This window comes from Physeter macrocephalus, chromosome 11 (assembly GCF_002837175.3).
Source record: "Physeter macrocephalus isolate SW-GA chromosome 11, ASM283717v5, whole genome shotgun sequence".
Taxonomy (NCBI): domain Eukaryota; kingdom Metazoa; phylum Chordata; class Mammalia; order Artiodactyla; family Physeteridae; genus Physeter; species Physeter macrocephalus.
Genome location: NC_041224.1, coordinates 152,824,899 through 152,844,383, shown reverse-complemented (window position 1 = coordinate 152,844,383; position 19,485 = coordinate 152,824,899). Strand labels below are relative to the sequence as shown.

At 39.6% G+C, this 19,485-nt stretch overlaps 1 protein-coding gene across 3 annotated transcripts in view; it reads right to left on the bottom strand.

The window, feature by feature from the left end:
* Positions 1-19,485, bottom strand: part of RGS6 (regulator of G protein signaling 6) — a 598,625-nt gene that overhangs the window by 178,819 nt on the left and 400,321 nt on the right. For all 3 annotated transcript variants that reach the window (XM_055088571.1, XM_028496111.2, XM_055088572.1), the window contains exon 3: positions 12,541-12,640. In XM_055088571.1, coding sequence (XP_054944546.1) covers positions 12,541-12,640 — 100 coding nt within the window. The remainder of the gene's footprint in view (positions 1-12,540; positions 12,641-19,485) is intronic.

Here is a 19,485-nt window from a genome sequence, read left to right as displayed (position 1 = left end):
GCCTTACATTTTGGTCTTTAATCCATTTTGAGTTTATTTTTGTGTATGGTGTTAGGGAGTGTTCTAATGTCATTCTTTTACATGTAGCTGTCCAGTTTTCCTAGCACCACTTATTGAAGAGACTGTCTTTTCTCCATTGTATATTCTTGCCTCCTTTATCTAAGATAAGGTGACCATATGTGTGTGGGTTTATCTCTGTGTTTTCTATCCTGTTCCAGTGATTTATATTTCTGTTTTTGTGCCAGTACCATACTGTCTTGATTACTGTAGCTTTGTAGTATAGTCTGAAGTCAGGGAGCCTGATTCCTCCAGCTCCATTTTTCTTTCTCAATATTGCTTTGGCTATTCGGGGTCTTTTGTGATTCCATACAAATTGTGAAATTTATCGTTCTAGTTCTGTGAAAAATGCCATTGGTAGTTTGATAGGGATCGCACTGAATCTGTAGACTGCTTTGGTAGTACAGTCATTTTCACAATGTTAATTCTTCCAATCCAAGAACATGGCATATCTCTCCATCTGTTTGTATCATCTTTAATTACATTCATCAGTGACTTATAGTTTTCTGCACACGGGTCTTTTGTCTCCTTAGGTACATTGATTCCTAGGTATTTTATTCTTTTTGTTGCAATGGTAAATGGGAGTGTTTCTTTAATTTCGCTTTCAGATTTTTTATCATTAGTGTAGAGGCATGCAAGAGACTTCTGTGCATTAATTTTGTATCCTGCTACTTTACCAAATTCATTGATTAGCTCTAGTAATCTTCTGGTAGCATCTTTAGGATTCTCTATGTATAGTTTCATGTCATCTGCAAACAGTGACTGTTTTACTTCTTCTTTTCCAATATGGATTCCTTTAATTGCTTTTTCTTCTCTGATTGCTGTGGCTAAAACTTCCAAAACTATGTTGAATAACAGTGGTGAGAGTGGGCAACCTTGTCTTGTTCCTGATCTTAGTGGAAATGGTCTCAGTTTTTCACCATTGAGAATGATGTTGCCTGTGGGTTTGTCATATATGGGCTTTATTTTGTGGAGGTAAGTTCCCTCTATGCCTACTTTCTGGAAGGTTTTTATCATAAATTCTCGTTTAATTTTGTCAAAAGCTTTTTCTGCCTCTATTGAGATGATCATATGGTTTTTCTCCTTCAATTTGTTAATGTGGTTTATCACATTGATTTGTGTATATTGAAGTATCCTTGCATTCCTGGGATAAACCCCACTTGATCATGGTGTATGATCCTTTTAATGTGCTCTTGGATTCTGTTTGCTAGTATTTTGTTGAGGATTTTGCATCTGCTATAGTTTCCTTCATTTCTTTTTCATTTATTTCTGATCTGATCTTTATGATTTCTTTCCTTGTACTAACATTGGGGTTTTTTTTTTGTTCTTCTTTTTCTAATTGCTTTGGGTCTAAGGTTAGGTTGTTTATTTGAGATGTTTCTTGTTTCTTGAGGTAGGATTGTATTGCTATAAACTTCCCTCTTAGAACTGTTTTTGCTGCATCCCATAGGTTTTGGGTCGTTGTGTTTTCATTGTCATTTGTTTCTAGGTATTTTTTGATTTCCTCTTTGATTCTTCAGTTATCTCTTGGTTATTTAGTAGTGTATTTTTTAGCCTCCATGTGTTTGTATTTTTTACAGAGTTTTTTCTGTAATAGATATCTCGTCTCATTGTGTTGTGGTCGGAAAAGATACTTGATACGATTTCAATTTTCTTAAATTTACCAAGGCTTGATTTGTGACCTGTAGATTTCCCCTTTTATAGCTGTTAGTATTTGACTTCTGTATTGAGGTGCTTCTATGTAGGGTGCATAAATATTTACAATTGCTATATCTTCTTCTTGGATTGGTTCCTTGATCATTATGTAGTGTACTTCTTTGTCTCTTGTAATAGTCTTTATTTTAAAGTCTATTTTGTCTGATATGAGAATTGCTACTCCAGCTTTCTTCTGATTTCCATTTGCATGGAATATCTTTTTCCATTCCCTAACTTTCAGTCTGTATGTGTCCGTAGGTCTGAAGTGGGTCTCTTGTAGACCTGCCTAGAGAAGTTCCTCTAGTATTTGTTGTAAAGCTTGTTTGGTGGTGCTGAATTCTCTTAGCTTTTGCTTATCTGTAAAGGTTTTAACTTCTCCATCGAATCTGAATGAGATCCTTGCTGGCTAGAGTAAGTAGTCTTGGTTGTAAGTTTTTCCCTTTCATCTCTTTAAATATGTCCTGCCACTCCCCTCTGGCTTGCAGAGTTTCTGCTGAAAGATCAGCACTAACCTTATGGGGATTCCCTCGTATATTATTTGTTGCTTTTCCCTTGCTGCTTTTGATAATTTGTTTAATCTGTGTCTTGGCATGTTTCTCCTTGGATTTATCTTGTATGGGACTCTCTGCGCTTCTTGGACTTGATTGACTATTTCCTTTCCCATATTAGGGAAGTTTTCAACGATAATATCTTCAAATATTTTCTCAGTTCCTTTCTTTTTCTCTTCCTGTGGGATCCCTATAATTCGAATGTTGGTGTGTTTTATGCTGTCCCAGAGGTCTCTGAGACTGTCCTCAATTCTTTTAATTCTTTTATCTTTATTCTGCTCTGCAGTAGTTATTTCCACTATTTTATCTTCCAGGTCACTTATCTGTTCTTCTGCCTCAGTTATTCTGCTACCGATTCCCTAACTTTAGAGAATTTTTTATATCATTTATTGTGTTGTTCATCATTGTTTGCTCTTTAGTTCTTCTAGGTCCTTGTTAAACATTTCTTGTATTTTCTCCATTCTATTTCCAAGATCTTGGATTGTCTTTACTATCATTACTCTGAATTCTTTTTCAGGTAGACTGCCTATTTCCTCTTCATTTGTTTGGTCTGGTGGGTTTTTACCTTGCTTCTCTTGTGTTTCCTGCCTAGAGAAGTTCCTTTAGTATTTGTTGTAAAGCTGGTTTGGTGGTGCTGAATTCTCTTAGCTTTTGCTTATCTGTAAAGGTTTTAACTTCTCCATCGAATCTGAATGAGATCCTTGCTGGCTAGAGTAAGTAGTCTTGGTTGTAAGTTTTTCCCTTTCATCTCTTTAAATATGTCCTGCCACTCCCCTCTGGCTTGCAGAGTTTCTGCTGAAAGATCAGCACTAACCTTATGGGGATTCCCTCGTATATTATTTGTTGCTTTTCCCTTGCTGCTTTTGATAATTTGTTTAATCTGTGTCTTGGCATGTTTCTCCTTGGATTTATCTTGTATGGGACTCTCTGCGCTTCTTGGACTTGATTGACTATTTCCTTTCCCATATTAGGGAAGTTTTCAACGATAATATCTTCAAATATTTTCTCAGTTCCTTTCTTTTTCTCTTCCTGTGGGATCCCTATAATTCGAATGTTGGTGTGTTTTATGCTGTCCCAGAGGTCTCTGAGACTGTCCTCAATTCTTTTAATTCTTTTATCTTTATTCTGCTCTGCAGTAGTTATTTCCACTATTTTATCTTCCAGGTCACTTATCTGTTCTTCTGCCTCAGTTATTCTGCTACCGATTCCCTAACTTTAGAGAATTTTTTATATCATTTATTGTGTTGTTCATCATTGTTTGCTCTTTAGTTCTTCTAGGTCCTTGTTAAACATTTCTTGTATTTTCTCCATTCTATTTCCAAGATCTTGGATTGTCTTTACTATCATTACTCTGAATTCTTTTTCAGGTAGACTGCCTATTTCCTCTTCATTTGTTTGGTCTGGTGGGTTTTTACCTTGCTACTTCATCTGCTGTGTATTTCTCTGTCTTCTCATTTTGCTTAACTTACTGTGTTTGGGGTCTCCTTTTCACAGGCTGCAGGTTCACAGTTCCCATTGTTTTGGTGTCTGCCCCCAGTGGGTAAGGTTGGTTCAGTGCGTTGTGTAGGCTTCCTGGTGGAGGGGACTGGTGCCTGTGTTCTGGTGGATGAGACTGGATCTTGTCTTTCTGGCGGGAAGGACCACCTCTGGTGGTGTGTTTTGAGGTGTCTGTGAACTTAGTATGATTTTAGGCAGCCTCCCTGCTAATGGGTGGGGTTGTGTTCTGTCTTGTTAATTGTTTGGCATGGGGTGTCCAGCACTGGAGCTTGCTGGTGATTGAGTGGAACTGGGTCTTAGCGTTGAAACGGAGATCTCTGGGAGAGCCCTCACCAAATGATATTACGTGGGGCTGGGTGGTCTCTGCTGGTCCAATGTCCTGAACTCAGCTCCCACCTCAGAGGCTCAGGCCTGACACCCAGTCGGATTACCAAGACCCTGTCAGCCACATGGTCTTCCCTCTTGCTGCTGGACTCTGTGTGGACCACCACCCTCTCCTCATCACAGAGGGATGCTTTCACGTAGGTAGATGTGGAAGGAATGCGTCACACACTGGTGGAGAGGCGGGGTGCTGGACAGCCTGACGGGCTCCAACAATGGGTGAAACTCTGTTAATCACTTTTTATGTGGAATCCACAGCTGTAAGGATGAGAGGGACAGAGAACTTGAAGGGTATACAGCAGGTTCCTCGCTTGTGTCTTGCTGTCTCATAGCCTGTTAGCCATCAGCTTCGGATTTCATTCCTTGTTGCCAAAAACACTTGTGGGTCCACATCCGGTGGTGGTTGGGGATCAGGGTCTCACATGGAAGCTGTAGTCCCCTGAAAGCATGGCTACTGCCTGAAAAGGAGCCCCACCTCAGCTCCTCACCGCTGGCCTCTCCACTGGGCTCCAGGGATTCTTTAAGTGGCATACTGCTTTTCATATGAGAAATAAGCATGTTTTTGAAGATCTGCTAGTATTGAAGGATCCTCTGTGGAGGTGGGGGGTGGCTGTAGCTCACTTCAGGGACAGACACTGGCAGCAGTAGTTCTGGGAAGTCTAAACTTCATATCCTTTTAATTCCTGTGGCTGTTCTGCCAGTGTGTTCCTCTCCTCAAACACATATATTACCGTATCTTAAACTCCAGCCACATAAACAAGCTCATCCCTGCTGAAACCTGGCATAGGTTTCCTGTATTTGAGCCTCTGAAAATTCTATTTTCTCCACTTGAAATGACCTTCCTCCATTTTCTCCTCATGAGTAAGGCCTAGCTCTAAAATTATTTCCTGTGGTAGATCATTAGAATATTGGCCTCCAATGAATCATGTCTCCCTATTGTCAATGTGACACTGCTACTCCTACACCAGGAGATGGAGTTGGTTTCTCCATCCTCTTCAATCAAGGCTGGTGTTGTGACTTGCTTTGAAGAATAGATTGTGGTGGACTTGACACTGTATGAGTTCTGGAGGCTGGGCCTTAAGAAGCCTTTCTGTTTTCATCCCCTCTCTCTTGGAACTCTGAAACCAGAAGGCTGTGAAGCAGTCCAGTCTAGCCTACTGGGGGATACGAGGAGATGTGGAGGAGAACTGAAGCCTCAGCGAAGGGTAGGCACCACTGCCAAGCAAGTGAGTGAGGCCATCATAGACCCTCTAGCCTCAGATGAACCATCGGATGACTAGGGCCACGTGGGTGAGACCAGCAGAACAACTGCCCCAATTGCTAATTCATGGAGTCATGATCATGAAAAATGAAAAAATCATTATGGTTTGTGGTAGTTGGTTATACAGCAATAGATAACTGATACACATCCTCAGAGAAATATTCTAGATATACTCAAGAAAAACTCATGATTCTCTCCTCTGGGCTTAGTTTATTCTTCTAGTATAGTGCATAGCTCATATAACTATTGGTCTACCTGTATCTGTTTCTCTCACTAGATTAATAGCTTTTGAAAAGCAGAGATCAGGTTTTTACTCATCATCATGTCTCCTGTGCCTACCCTAGTGTGTGGTACAGAGCAATCATGTGGATTTATTACCCAGGTCATATACTCACCATTTCCTGAAATGCTTTTACCTGCTCTCTGGAACACATGGTCAATCACAAGTAAGATTTTTAAAAAATATCCTCAACCTTTTCAGTTAATAGTCCCTTTATCTTCTTGTTCTTACCAAATAGGACTGCTTCCCTGTAGCTCTCTTAGGTGGTGCCTATGCTCCCTGCCCCATGCCTTATACCCCTTGGGGTTTGAAGGCAGGTAAGCAACCTCTTTGTTTCTCATGGCTTCATTCAGACTGTCTCCAATCCCTCTCTCTTCTCTAAAGAACACTCAGCTTCGACTCCCATGACATTGGGTTAAACCACCTGTACCCCTTGCTGTGAAAGTCACGTACTGATCCCTGGGTCCCAGCCTCTCATTCCATAAGGACTCACAAGCACCCTCTCTAACACTCCCCATTAGTGATTTCAATATCCGGAGAGCTCAATCTTCCAAGATCATGACCTCTTAGAGTTCCTTGACCTCCATTCTATCTCAGTCACTTATTCCCATAGTCATACCTTCCATCTTGACACCACCAATATATTGCAACCCCTCTACACTCTCAATTTCAAACATCCACTCTCTAACCAACACTTCATATATTTCCAGCCCTCTTTCTCTCACCTCCAGTTCTGAAACTCCTTTGTCACTGGAACCTACAAATTTATTATAATCATTACTCTTCACTGTTCTTACCATCTCATGTTCTCACTTCCCTCCTTAGTCAGTTAAAATTTAATGGTCAGGACTTCCCTGGTGGTGCAGTGGTTAAGAATCTGCCTGCCAATGCAGGGGACATGGGTTCGAGCCCGGGTCCGGGAAGATCCCACGTGCCTTGGAGCAACTAAGCCTGTGCACCACAGCCACTGAGCCTGTGCTCTAGAGCCCGTGAGCCACAACTACTGAGCCTGTGAGTCACAGCTACTGAAGCCTAAACACGTAGAGCCCATGCTTAGCAACAAGAGAAGCCAGCTCAATGAGAAGCCCACACACCACAACGAAGAGTAGCCCCCACTCGCCGCAACTAGAGAAAGCCCGCACGCAGCAATGAAGACACAATGCAGCCCAAAATTAATTAATTAATTAATTTAAAAAAATACAGTGAGTTAATGTTTAAAAAAAAACCTAATGGTCAATCATTTTAGTTATTCTCTTGCCTCTCTTTTGATTTATCACACTCTCATACTTGCTTTAGCCTTTTAAGGACTTTCAATGAAGTCTAATTTTCTACCTGATACATGCCTGAAATCAAGGAAGCTAAATGTGGCTGGAGAAAGATTTGCCTCTCTTTAAATTCATAAATATTAATAATAATCAAGAGGGTCTTTAAGCTACCTAGCAGTCAAAACTCTGTTTCCCTAGTCCAATCTCTTTACTCTCCTAAATGACTATTTCATAGTTTCTAATCTCTTCCCAGTCCTTTAACATCTCTACCATCTTTGCTGCCCATATTACTAAGAAAATTTAAACAATTAGAAGAAAAATTCTACAAGCTCCCACCATCCCTTTATGCTTATTTGTACCTCTGTGCATTTACTATGCCTTCCCTCCTCTTCCTATGAATACACTGTACATGTTTCTAGCTAAAGCTACCCATGTACCTGTGCATCAGATTCAATCCCTTACCTCCTTGTTGAAATCAGTCCTTGAATTTTCCCTCTTTCTCCTGCACCATTTTTTCCTCTTTACTGAATCATTCCCATGATCATACAAACATACTGTGACTTTCATATTAATTTAAAAACCTACATATTCTAATCTCATTTACCCATTTAGATACTACTGCACTTCTTCCTTTTAAGGAAAACTCCTACGAAGGCTAATAATACTCACTACACCTCAACTCACTCTCCTCCCATTCTGACTTGAACCCACTCCAGTAAGGCTTTTTGCTCTCAATGCTTCATGGAACATGAACTTATCAAGGTCAGCAGTGAAGTCAATGTTGCTAAATTCAGTGGTCGATTCTCAGTCCTTATCTTACTTGACTATCAGTTACATTTGATATAGTAGATCAACTCTACTCTTCCTTGAAATACTTTCTAGAAAATTTGGCTTCCAAGAAACCATATCCTCCTGATATTCCTTGTCTCCAGCTACTCTTTCTCAATTTGTTTTGCTGATTTCTTGTTTTCTCCAGGTCCTCTATATACTAGAGTATCCCAAGTTTTAGGACTTGGACTATATTTTCTACCTACACTCACTCCCTGGGTGAGCTCATTAATTCCATGGCTTTAAATACCATCCATATGCCGATGACTTATGTCCCAGCTCAGACTCTCCCTGAAAAATCTAGATCCACAAACCCAAGTGCCTACTTGTTATTTCCAGTTGAATGTACAATAGGTCCTTAAAATTTGACAGGTCTAAAATGAAGTTTTTGCAAAAACAGACATATAGGTGGAGCAGGTTAGAAAGCCCAGAAATAAACCCATGCACTTGTGGTCAATTAATCTACAACAAAGCAGGCAAGGATATACGATGGAGAAAAGACAGTCTCTTCAATAAGTGGTGCTGGGAAAACTGAACAGCTACATGTAAAAGAATGAAATTAGGACGTTCTCTAACACCATATACAAAAATAAACTCAAAATGGATTAAAGACCTAAATGTAAGACCAGATATTGTAAAACTCCTAGAAGAAAACATAGGCAGAACACTCTCTGATGTAAATTGCAGCAATATCTTTTTGGATCCATCTCCTAGAATAATGGAAATAAAAACAAAAATAAACAAATGGTACCTAATTAAACTTAAAAGCTTTTGCACAGCAAAGGAAACCATAAACAAAACGAAAAGACAACCTACTGAATGGAAAAAATATTTGCAAATGATGCAACTGACAAGGGATTAATTTCCAAAATACACAAACAGCTCATACCACACAATATCAAAAAAACAAACAACCCAATCAAAAAATGTGCAGAAAATCTGAATAGGCGTTTCTCCAAAGATGACATACATATGGCCATGAGGCACATGAAAAGATGCTCAACATCACTAATTATTAGAAAAATGAAAATCAAAACTACAATGAGGTATCACCTCACACTGGGCAGAATGGCCATCATCAAAAAGTCTACAAATAATAAATGCTAGATAGGGTGTGGAGTAAAAGGAACCCTCCTATACTGCTGGTGGGAATGTAAATTGGTGCAGTCACTATGGAGAACAGTATGGAGGTTCCTTAAAAAACTAAAAATAGAGTTACCATATGATCCTGCAATCCTACTCCCGGGCATATATCAGGATAAAACTATAACTCAAAAAGATACATGCACCCCAATATTCATTGCAGCACTATTTACAACTGTCAAGACATGGAAGCAACCTAAGTGTCCACTGACAGATGAATGGATAAAGAAGATATGGTATATATATATATATATACACACATACACATACATACACAATGGAATATTACTCAGCCATAAAAAAGAATGAAATAATCATTTGCAGCATCATGGATGGACCCAGTGATTATCATACAAAGTGAAGTAAGCCAGACAGAGAAAGACAAATATCATATAATATTGCTTACATGTGGAATCTAAAAAAAAAAAATGACACAAATGAACTTATTTATAAAACAGAAATAGACCCACAGACATAGAAAACAAACTTATGGTTACTAAAGGGGAAAGGATGGGGAGAGATAAATTAGGAGTTTGAGATTAACATATACACACTACTGTATATAAAATAGATAACCAAGAAGGACCTACTGTATAGCACAGGGAACTCAATATTTTTTAATAACCTATAAGGGAAAAGAATATACATATACATGTATAACTGAATCACTTTGCTGTATACCTGAAGCTAACACAACGTTGTAAATCAACTGTACTTCAATTAAAAAATAAAAATGAAAATAAATTTTTTGATTTCTTATACTTCAGCTAAACAAACAACCCCCCTGCCCCATTCACAGTCTTTGTCATTGAACTTAATGGCAACTCTGTTCTTCTAGTCACTCAAGCCCAAAAGTGTGGAGTCATCATCAATTCCTTTCTTTCTCTCATATTCTACATCAGGTCTATCCCCAAATACTATTCTGCCTTTAAGCTTGAACTGGAATCTGACCACTTCATATATCTCCAATGCTGACAGCCTAGTCTGAGTCACCATTTTTACAATAGCCTCCTATCTGGTGCTTAACCTCCCAACTCCTCAGAGTAGGTAGAAAGCAATAGAGCGATGCTGTTGAAATATAAGTCAGAGCATGTCACCCCATGCTCAAAGTCCTCCGGGGGCCTTATAATCACCAAGAAGCTACATGGTCTAGCTCACCATTATCAGTCTGACTTCATCTCTATTATCCTTTCTTTTCTTCACTCTATTCTAGTTCCCTCTTCTTAGTTCCTCAATACACTAGGAACATGCCTGCCTTGGAGTTTTAGCACTGGCTTTCGGGAATGCTTGTTCCCTCAATATCTACATAATGCAACTCCTCATCTCTGTCCATCTTTACTCAAATGTTACCTTCTCAGGAAGTTCTTGCTTAGCCACTAGTTCCAAAATTTTAACACTCCTATCCCCTTTTCATACTTATTTTCTTCATTGGTCTTTATCTCTATGGAAATTCTGCAAATTTTCCTTATTTATTTTGTTATCTCCTCTACTAGAATCTAAATTCCATGAGAGCAGAAATTCTGACCTGTTTCATTTACTTCTGAATACCCAGTGCCCAACAATGCTTAGAAAATGGTAAATACCCAGTAAATACTTGTTGAATGAATGACCAGGCATACTGAAAGAAGAACCAGATGGAACTTTAATAAATAAAAATAGAATAATTGAAATAAACACCTGAAAGCTAGATTAAAGGTAAAATTACTTTTCAGAGAACACCACAATGTCAATGAAAGAGATATATGCCATTGTTCATCTTATGAAACTAGCATAAATTTGGTACCAAAACCAGCAAGGAGGGTAAATAAGAAAACCAACAGACCAATCTTGCCCATGAAAATAGATACAAAATCCTGAACAACATTTTATCAAGCAAAATCCAGAAATGGGTGAAAAAATATATACTAGCCAATATTAGGGTATAATTCCATTTATATAAATTTCAGAATGAGAGAATACTAAGAATGCAAGCATCTTTCATTATCCAAATCTACTTGGTACTTGAGTTCAGACAGTGACAGTCTGAACAATAAGTTGGGATACTTATGGGTACCTCAACTGAGTACATTTATTTTTTAAAGTAACATATAGTATATTGACTCTTTTTTTTTCTTTTTTTGGTATGCTGTTCTATGAATCTTGACCTATGTATAGATTCATGTCACCACCACTAACCCAATCAGAATACAGAACTGTTCTGTCACTCCATAACTCCCCCAACTCCCAATCCCTGGCAACTATTGATCCGTTCTCTATCACTATAGTTTTTTTTTTTGGTTTATTTATTTTTTAGAATGTCCTACAATGGATTCATATAGTATCTAACCTTCTGAGATGGATTTTTTTTCATTCAGACAAATGACTTCGAGATTAATCCAAGTTGGTGCATACATCAATAGTTCTCTCCTTTTTATTGCTGGATATGGATGTACCACAGTCTGTTTATTCATTCACCCACTGAAGGACATTTGGGTTGTTTCCAGTCTTCAGAGATGAAGAATAAAGTTGCTATGAATATTGACAAGTTTTTGTCTGAAGGCAAGTTTTCATTTCTCTTGAATAAGTACCTAGGAGTGGGATTGCTGGGTCACACGGTAAAGATATGTTTAACTTTGTAAGAAACTTCCAGGGTAGCTGTGTCATTTTACCTTCCCACCAACAGCATATGAGAGTTCTAGTTGCTCCATAACCTCACTGACACTTGGTATTGTCAGGATTTTATTTTAGCCATTCTATAGGTGTGCAGTAGAAACTTAGTCCTTTTGTTTCCCCCAAATGGGAAAGCAAATAGCCAGATTTTGATAGTTAGGGAATCATCTAAAATTTTATCTTAATTTATTTGGTTATTGGTTTGTATAGTAAGGGATACACACCTATGTGGAAAGATTGTGAGGAAAAGCAACAATTTGTTTAATATAAAAGTAGACAGTGGTTCCTCTGGTGGAAAAGGAGGTAGATGCCATCCATTACGTTCCCTAGAGGCTCTAAGGTTCCGAGGATGTGTTCTTTATGAAGCAGCATGGTGGTACATGTGACCTGTTCTATTCTTCTTGAAACTATACAGACATGTTTGATAGATTTCACAATTAACAATTTTTAAAGAGAGATTTGAGCACAGAAAACACACAAAAACCCCAAAGTAATGCAGAAAAACATTTTAAAACCACTTCTTTCAAGAGTTCAAGTACAGTGAGTTAAAACACTTGAAAGCATTTTGTAGAATTAGAATATAAGACCTTTTTTAAAGCTTGTTTAAAACTAAAATAATTTCTTCAATACTTCTGTGCTTGTGTACACCCCATAGGCCAAATGGCTGATGGGCTAGCCAGTTTATTAATGAGTTTGTTTCTTTCCAGAAGCCTCAACCATAGGCTGGTCATGGTTAGACCATTCTTAATGACTGGCAAACAGTAGCTTCTTCCTGGAAACCAAGATCAGAACTTGACTTTATATAAGAAGCACAGTGAACATATCATCTTTCCTATTCACAATCTATTAGACACCTCCCAGGTCACAGTCAAGGCTACACAACACTGCAGCAACACTTCCTTGTTGCCATCAACATCTTGTAAGGAGAACATTTACCTGTGACAACACTGGGGATTTTGGAGAGAAAGCTCTTGACTGTTCTGATAGGCACACCACCTGTCTTGTCATCTTGCATCTTTGTAATGATGTCTTCAATCTGAAAGAGATTAAAGAAAAGAAGTGTTATTGTATCTCACAAAGTAACAGTAAACAGTACCTTTATAAATAGCCAAAATGTGGGAACATGGATGCCAATAAGAGATATTAGGAAAAGCCTCTGCCTCAGTCAATAAACTTAGTAGCAGGATCTGCTATGGGCCAAGTGCTGGGCATAGGGAGGCCAGGGGGTTAGACATAAATAGCATAAAGCATGGTCTGTGAGAACAACCACTTGCCCCCAGTTCAGCAAGTAAGGAGAAAGAAATTCTTGATTGGATTGGATTCAACATGCAATTCAATATGTATGTGATGAAATTCCTCCTCTTTCCTAAATTGGGTTTATATATAGGTTGAACCATATGAAATCGCCACATTCAACCTAAAAATGGCAATTTCCTATAGTTTAACCTAACATATTAACATACTGCTGTTAGAAGTATAGGCAGGGCTGCCTCTGGGAACAGAGAAGGATTCAGCCAGAGTCACATAGGGGAAAAAATAAAGAGTATAAATCGGGCTTCCCTGGTGGCGCAGTGGTTGAGAATCCGCCTGCCGATGCAGGGGACACGGGTTCGTGCCCCGGTCCGGGAGGATCCCACATGCCGCAGGGCGGCTGGGCCCGTGAGCCAGGGCCGCTGGGCCTGCGTGTCCGGAGCCTGTGCCCCGCAACGGGAGAGGCCGCAACATGTGCTCCCCAACGGGAGAGGCCACAACAGTGAGAGGCCCGCATACCACAAAAAAAAAAAAAAGAGTATAAATCAAGATATGGAAAGTGCTGATCTGGAGAAGTTGGAGGACAAGTCTCATGGTTGTGAGCGGTGGCATGAAGGGGGTCACCTTTAGACAGGACTAAGATGGAACAAGAACAGGATCCTCTCCTTTTGGACTAGAGAAGACCACACTATCATGAGAAAGACCATGGTGGGCTACGGCTTGGAGCCAGGTAAAATTGTATTGACGAGACAAGATACTGTGTACATAGACTGAAAACAGAACAGAGAGAGGAAATGGACTACCAAGGATGTGGTTGCCTAAACTGGGAAACCCATCTGTAGCTGAGAATTTACAAGCCAGATGTAATTTCCTGGGCAGAAATCTTCGGAATAGGATACAGAGCAACCTGTAAAAAGGACATAGATCTTTTTGTTTGTTGAGTGGTAGGGAAGGGCAACTGGAAAAGGGAAGAAGACGGTGCTTAGTTTTATCACATATTTTGTTCCCCTAAGCAATAGAATGTATTTGAAACACCAGGATGGATTCTCTGAGTGCTTCCAGAGTAGAGTCACATAATTTTAAGTCTAGAAATTTAAAGCTGGAGTTCACCTAGTCTAATGTACTAGTATAGCAATTTGTGGGTAAGTGAGTTTCTCAAATCACATGACTAACAACTTATTTGAAAGGAACAGGTAACTTGTTAGAGACAAAGTTAGAATAAGATATAACAAAATAATAATGATAATATATAATAGCCAAAATATATTAAGAATTTATTATGTAGGTACAATTCTAAGTACTATAGACATCTTATCCTATTTAATTCCCATGATTACTTCATAGCCTAGATTCCACTATTATCCTCATTTTCAGATAAAGAAGCTGAGATTTAGTGAGATGTATCAATCAGGGTAGACTAAGTTAAGCTGCAGTAACAAATAACCCTCAAGATCACAATGGTTTAATGTAACCAAGTTTATTCTTCTCTCATGCTACAAGTCTATCAGAGATCACCAGGAGGACTCTGTTCACTGTCGTTACCCTGGGACCGAGGCTGAAGGAGTAGCCACCATCTTGAATGTTGTTGCTCATTGTATGAGAGACAAGAGAGAATTCTGGAGACTCGTGCATGAGTTATTGCATGTTATAGCCCAGACGTTACTATAATAATATAACATTTCTTTGGACAGGACGAGTCACCACCCAACCACAAAGGAACCAGTGGGTCCAGTCTTCTGGGTGCCAGGAAGAGAGGGGAGAGGACCATCTGTGAGCAGCATCAGTGACACCACAGAGACTAAACCACCTTCCCAAGGTCACACAGCTACCCAGTGGTGGATCTGAGCTTGAACCCAGCCACGTATCCCAGAGATCAGGCTTCTAAACCCTGGGGTGCTCTGTCACCCAGTAAGAGTCACAGAGAAGCAGCCAAGCAGGAAGACCATTCTCCCCTGGATATTTCTTGGTTTCCCAGAGAAGTACTGATAGTGAGAAAGAATCTTAAGCTCCCTGCTCCTTAGGCAGTGGTTGAATATATCACACCAGGAAAAAGGGTCATTCTCTGAAGACCTGTATTCTGTTAGATGACAGGATAAGGAGGATTTTCATCCACATTCTTGTTAATAGTCTCAGCTAGAGCCCCACCTTTTGTCCTCTAAACTCAACGCAACGATTCAGAGTAGTTTGAGTATTTATTACTTATTGATAGTCAAGGAGAGTTATTCCTAGAAAAATGATCAGATTTTCAAAGTAATCTATGCTTTTGATCTAGTGTGCTATGTGAAACCAGAAGTATCAGTTACATTGCTGCTTTTTATGAAATGGCCTGAAAATCACTGGGAATTGGAGGAAAGCCAATATTTCAATTCAGTTAGACCCCTGACTTGACATTAGTTGGTAAAAGTTCCAGTCTGTTCTGATGTGGACTGGATTTAAAAACTGACAGAGGACATCTCCATGATTGTTTTTTCCTCTGCTCTGTTTAGCTGCTTTATCACAGCATTGAATCTTAAAAGGAACTGTCTACTAAAGAAGAAGACCTATCCTCTTATGTTGGCTCACAACATACCAAGAGGTAGATCACTTGTCAGAGGTTACAGCTAGATCCAAAGGACAATCTCCTTAAATGACCAGAAAGGGGATAACGTTCTAGCAATAGTTTACAGCATCAGAGGTGTAGAAGAATGTTTCATTGATCCCCAATTCTTGACTCCTCCCCAGAATTAATAGACACCCAGATCCTTGTTCTGGCCTCATGGCGGGCGGAAAGTCTGCTTCTTGACTTTGGGGCTTAGCCATGTGACTTGCCTGGCTAATGGGATGTTATTGAATGTGACGTGAGCAGAGGCTTTCAATGTACCTGGATGGTGATGCTTATCCCCTTCCCTGGCTCTCCTGCATCAGATAATTGTTGTTCCAAGGAAGGTGAGAGACATCTAGAGCAGAAGGGACCCAAGCCATAGCTAGATAGTCAAAACTCAGCTGACCTGCAGACTCATGAGTGAGAAATGCATGCTTATTGTTGTATGCCACTGAGTTTGGAGTGATTTGCTATGCAGAAAAATTGTGGCTGTAGCCGACTGATACACAGGGCTCTGAAAAAAAATGCTTTTGTCAAAATTGATGAAGCCACAACAAATAATAAGAATCAATAAACCTTAGAGGAAGGGCATCCTAGAATCCAGCCCTTTTAAAGAATGCAGAAATTCCATCTACACCATTCACCATGTGCTTAAAAATTCTTAGGGTTTAATCTACTAACATTATGTCAGGCAAATTTGTGACAGCTGAGTTTGATTCCATAGCATGGTCCACTGTGACATCAGCTAATAATACTGTCTCTGAAAATTTTTTCATGGTTTCCGGAGAAATGCTAAGAGTACAGACCTACCAAAAGATCAAAAATGGGCTCCCAGGAGCTTATATAAATTATAATGACAAACATTTTCAGAACATCTATGTTATGATGAATACTGTCCTAGGTATTTTAAATCAATTATCTGATACTTTTCTCAGTCTTAAAATTTATTTAACAAAGATATTGAAATTAAGGCTCAGAAAGGTTAAGTCATTTATCCAAGGACACACAGCTATTAAGTGGCAAAGCCAGGATTCTTACCCAAGTCTTCCTGTCTCCAATGCCCAAGCTCTGTCTATCAAATCTAAGATTCATCTTTTAACCTCAACCAGTGCCTGCCAACACGCTTGTTAGATACAAGGCACTTAATACTGTTTGCATTGAAGAGAACGTTTAGCTCAGTCCTAAGAGGATAAAGGAGAAAAAAGAGAAATTAATCCAGATAATCAGATTCTTAACCATCTCAAGGTTTATTTTGGCCCAATGACTGCTGATGTCTGGTTGCTCAGAATTTTCTCTCTTTGTCCCAGGGACTTGGTTGTACTTATCCTCTATTGGCAGATCACAGCTCCTGGGTTGGGAATGGGGAGACGGGAGGTATATACTTTTGTTTTCTTGACTGTTCAGTTCCATCTAACTTCTGGTATCTTTTGTTCCTGAAGAAGAGCAACATCAATTCCCTGAAGTTCTGTGTCATCAGGGAGCACGTTGGACCTAAGTTACACTGTGCCAATCAATAAGCAGGTGGCCCTTATCTGACAGCCAAGTGATGCAGAGAAACCATGTGGCCAGCTCGGCCAGTTCTGCCTGGATGGCTCACAACAACCAAATGCCCTTCTCTAAGGAGCTCAGAGCTCAGCACTGACAAGCAGGTAAAACATCCTTCCAAACAGCAGGAAAAATGGAAAGCACTATACCATAGAGTGGGTTTTCTTTGAAATGAGGAATATTATGAGGACAGTAGAGATAATTCACTGAAAGAGCCATGGGGTATAAGAGAGGAGTGGGGAGAAGCAATCCTCCGTTTACAAACTGAAGCCACAGAAGGACAGTAGGAAGAACACCGGTCTGAGGTCCAAGAGAAATGCCAGCCTCAGCTTCACTGTTTTGCTGTGTTGACCTTGGACAAGCTACTTAACCTCTCTGGACTTCACTTCCCTCATCTCTACAGCGATAGCTCTGGTTGCTAAACTAAGATTTCTAGTTCTAAAACATGAGAGACTTCTCTGACTTGACAAATGCAAAGCTGTGTCTGCAAGGAAGGAATAGGACCAGCAATCAGGCCCCTGGGTTACCATTCTGCCCATCTGCCAGGTGGATCCATGCAGAACGCTTCCCAGTGCTGAGCAGTGCAAGGTGGGGGAAAGGTGCTAGGCAGGACCAGGGATTTTTGATGTTTTTAGAAATCATTCCAGACAGATGGCATCAGAAGCCAGACAGAGACATGATCCAAAGAGGCCTTGACACTGCCCTTTCTTGCCCAGCTCCATCTCTGTTTGGATAGATGGCATATGCCTAACAGAAATGACTAAGGGCCAATATTAGTTTTGTTTGTGTAAATTAATTATCTGATAACTAATTTATTTAGCTCCTCCAATCTTTCCTCAGTGGAAGATTAGAAAACATCAAGAATAGGCAAACTATGTTGCCATTATTAAAAAAAAAATCCACCACAACTTCAGCAAAGAAGGCAGAGTATGCCTCAGGCATGAAGGTCTTTTTTATTGAAGCAGTTCATCTTGACTTAGCAATCAGTTGCCTATTTCTAGCTACTAATGACTGTTACTTCAGCTCCTGCATTCATTAAAAACCACTTCTGTTTTGGTGTCTGCGAATGAGTGAAAATGAATCTTTTGACACATCTTATCAGCCCAGAGGCAGGAATCAGAGCTGGCAAATGATAATCATATTTCTTAATCCAAAATGGGCATGCTTCACTAAGTATGGTCTGTCCCATATGTGTTCCATAAGATCAGGCCATTTCTCACTTTTAATTTTAAAAATACCGCACACTGCTATTCTCAACATTTAAATGTCCTCAGCTTCACCTACTGGTTTAGTGGACATTTGATGAGCATCTACAAAGTGCCAGGCACTGATATAGTTTCTATGGTTACAAAAAGTAGGTAAAAGAGAGAATCTGTTCCTCTTCATCATGGACTAATAAATTTCAGAAAGATTCAGGGATGTAGGCTGTGATGGAGACAGCAGAGACAAGTATGAGTTCCAAAGAAGCTAGAAACACTAAGGAATACCACTTTCAGAGACCCTCAGAGGGGGAACCATCAAGACTTCCACTTTTTTCCTCCATCCTATTCAAAACACTGATTTCAATGTCAGGAGCAGACTTTTGAGATTCCTTGTGCTAGCTATGACAATGATTGCAATGCCTGCTAATTTGTATTCAGTTAAACTTACTTTTGAATTACTGTATCAGCCTGGAATGCTTTTGACGGAAAGTTTAAAAAAATCCAAACTCAGAGCAGCATGGAGGTTCCTTAAAAAACTAAAAATAGAGCTACCACATGATCTTGCAATCCTACCCCTGGGCATATATCTGGATAAAACTATAAATAAAAAAGATACATGGTGCGGAAGGGGAGAGGCAGCACATGAAAAGGAGGGCCTTTGGAGTGTGGCGTTCCGGAGTTTGCAGGTAAACTTATAAAGTAATATAAAAATATTGTCATATGAGATAGCCTCATCCACCAGAGGGCAGACAGCAGAAGCAAGAAGAACCACAATCCTACAGACTGTGGAACAAAAACGACATTCACAGAAAGATAGACAAGATGAAAAGGCAGAGGGCTATGTACCAGATGAAGGAACAAGATAAAACCCCAGAAAAACAACTAAATGAAGTGGAGATAGGCAACCTTCCAGAACAATAATACAGAATAATTATACTGAAGATGATCCAGGACCTCAGAAAAAGAATGGTGGCAAAGATCAAGAAGATGCAAGAAATGTTTAACAAAGACCTAGAAGAATTAAAGAACAAACAAACAGAGATGAACAATACAATAACTGAAATCAAAAATACACTAGAAGGAATCAGAAGCAGAATAACTGAGGCAGAAGAACGGATAAGTGATGAAGAGATTATAGTCGAAAACTTTCCTAACATGGGAAAGGAAAGAGCCACTCAAGTCCAGGAAGTGCAGAGAGTCCCATAAAGGATAAACCCAAGGAGAAACATGCTGAGACACATAGTAATCAAACTGACAAAAATTAAAGACAAAGAAAAATTATTGAAAGCAACAAGGGAAAAA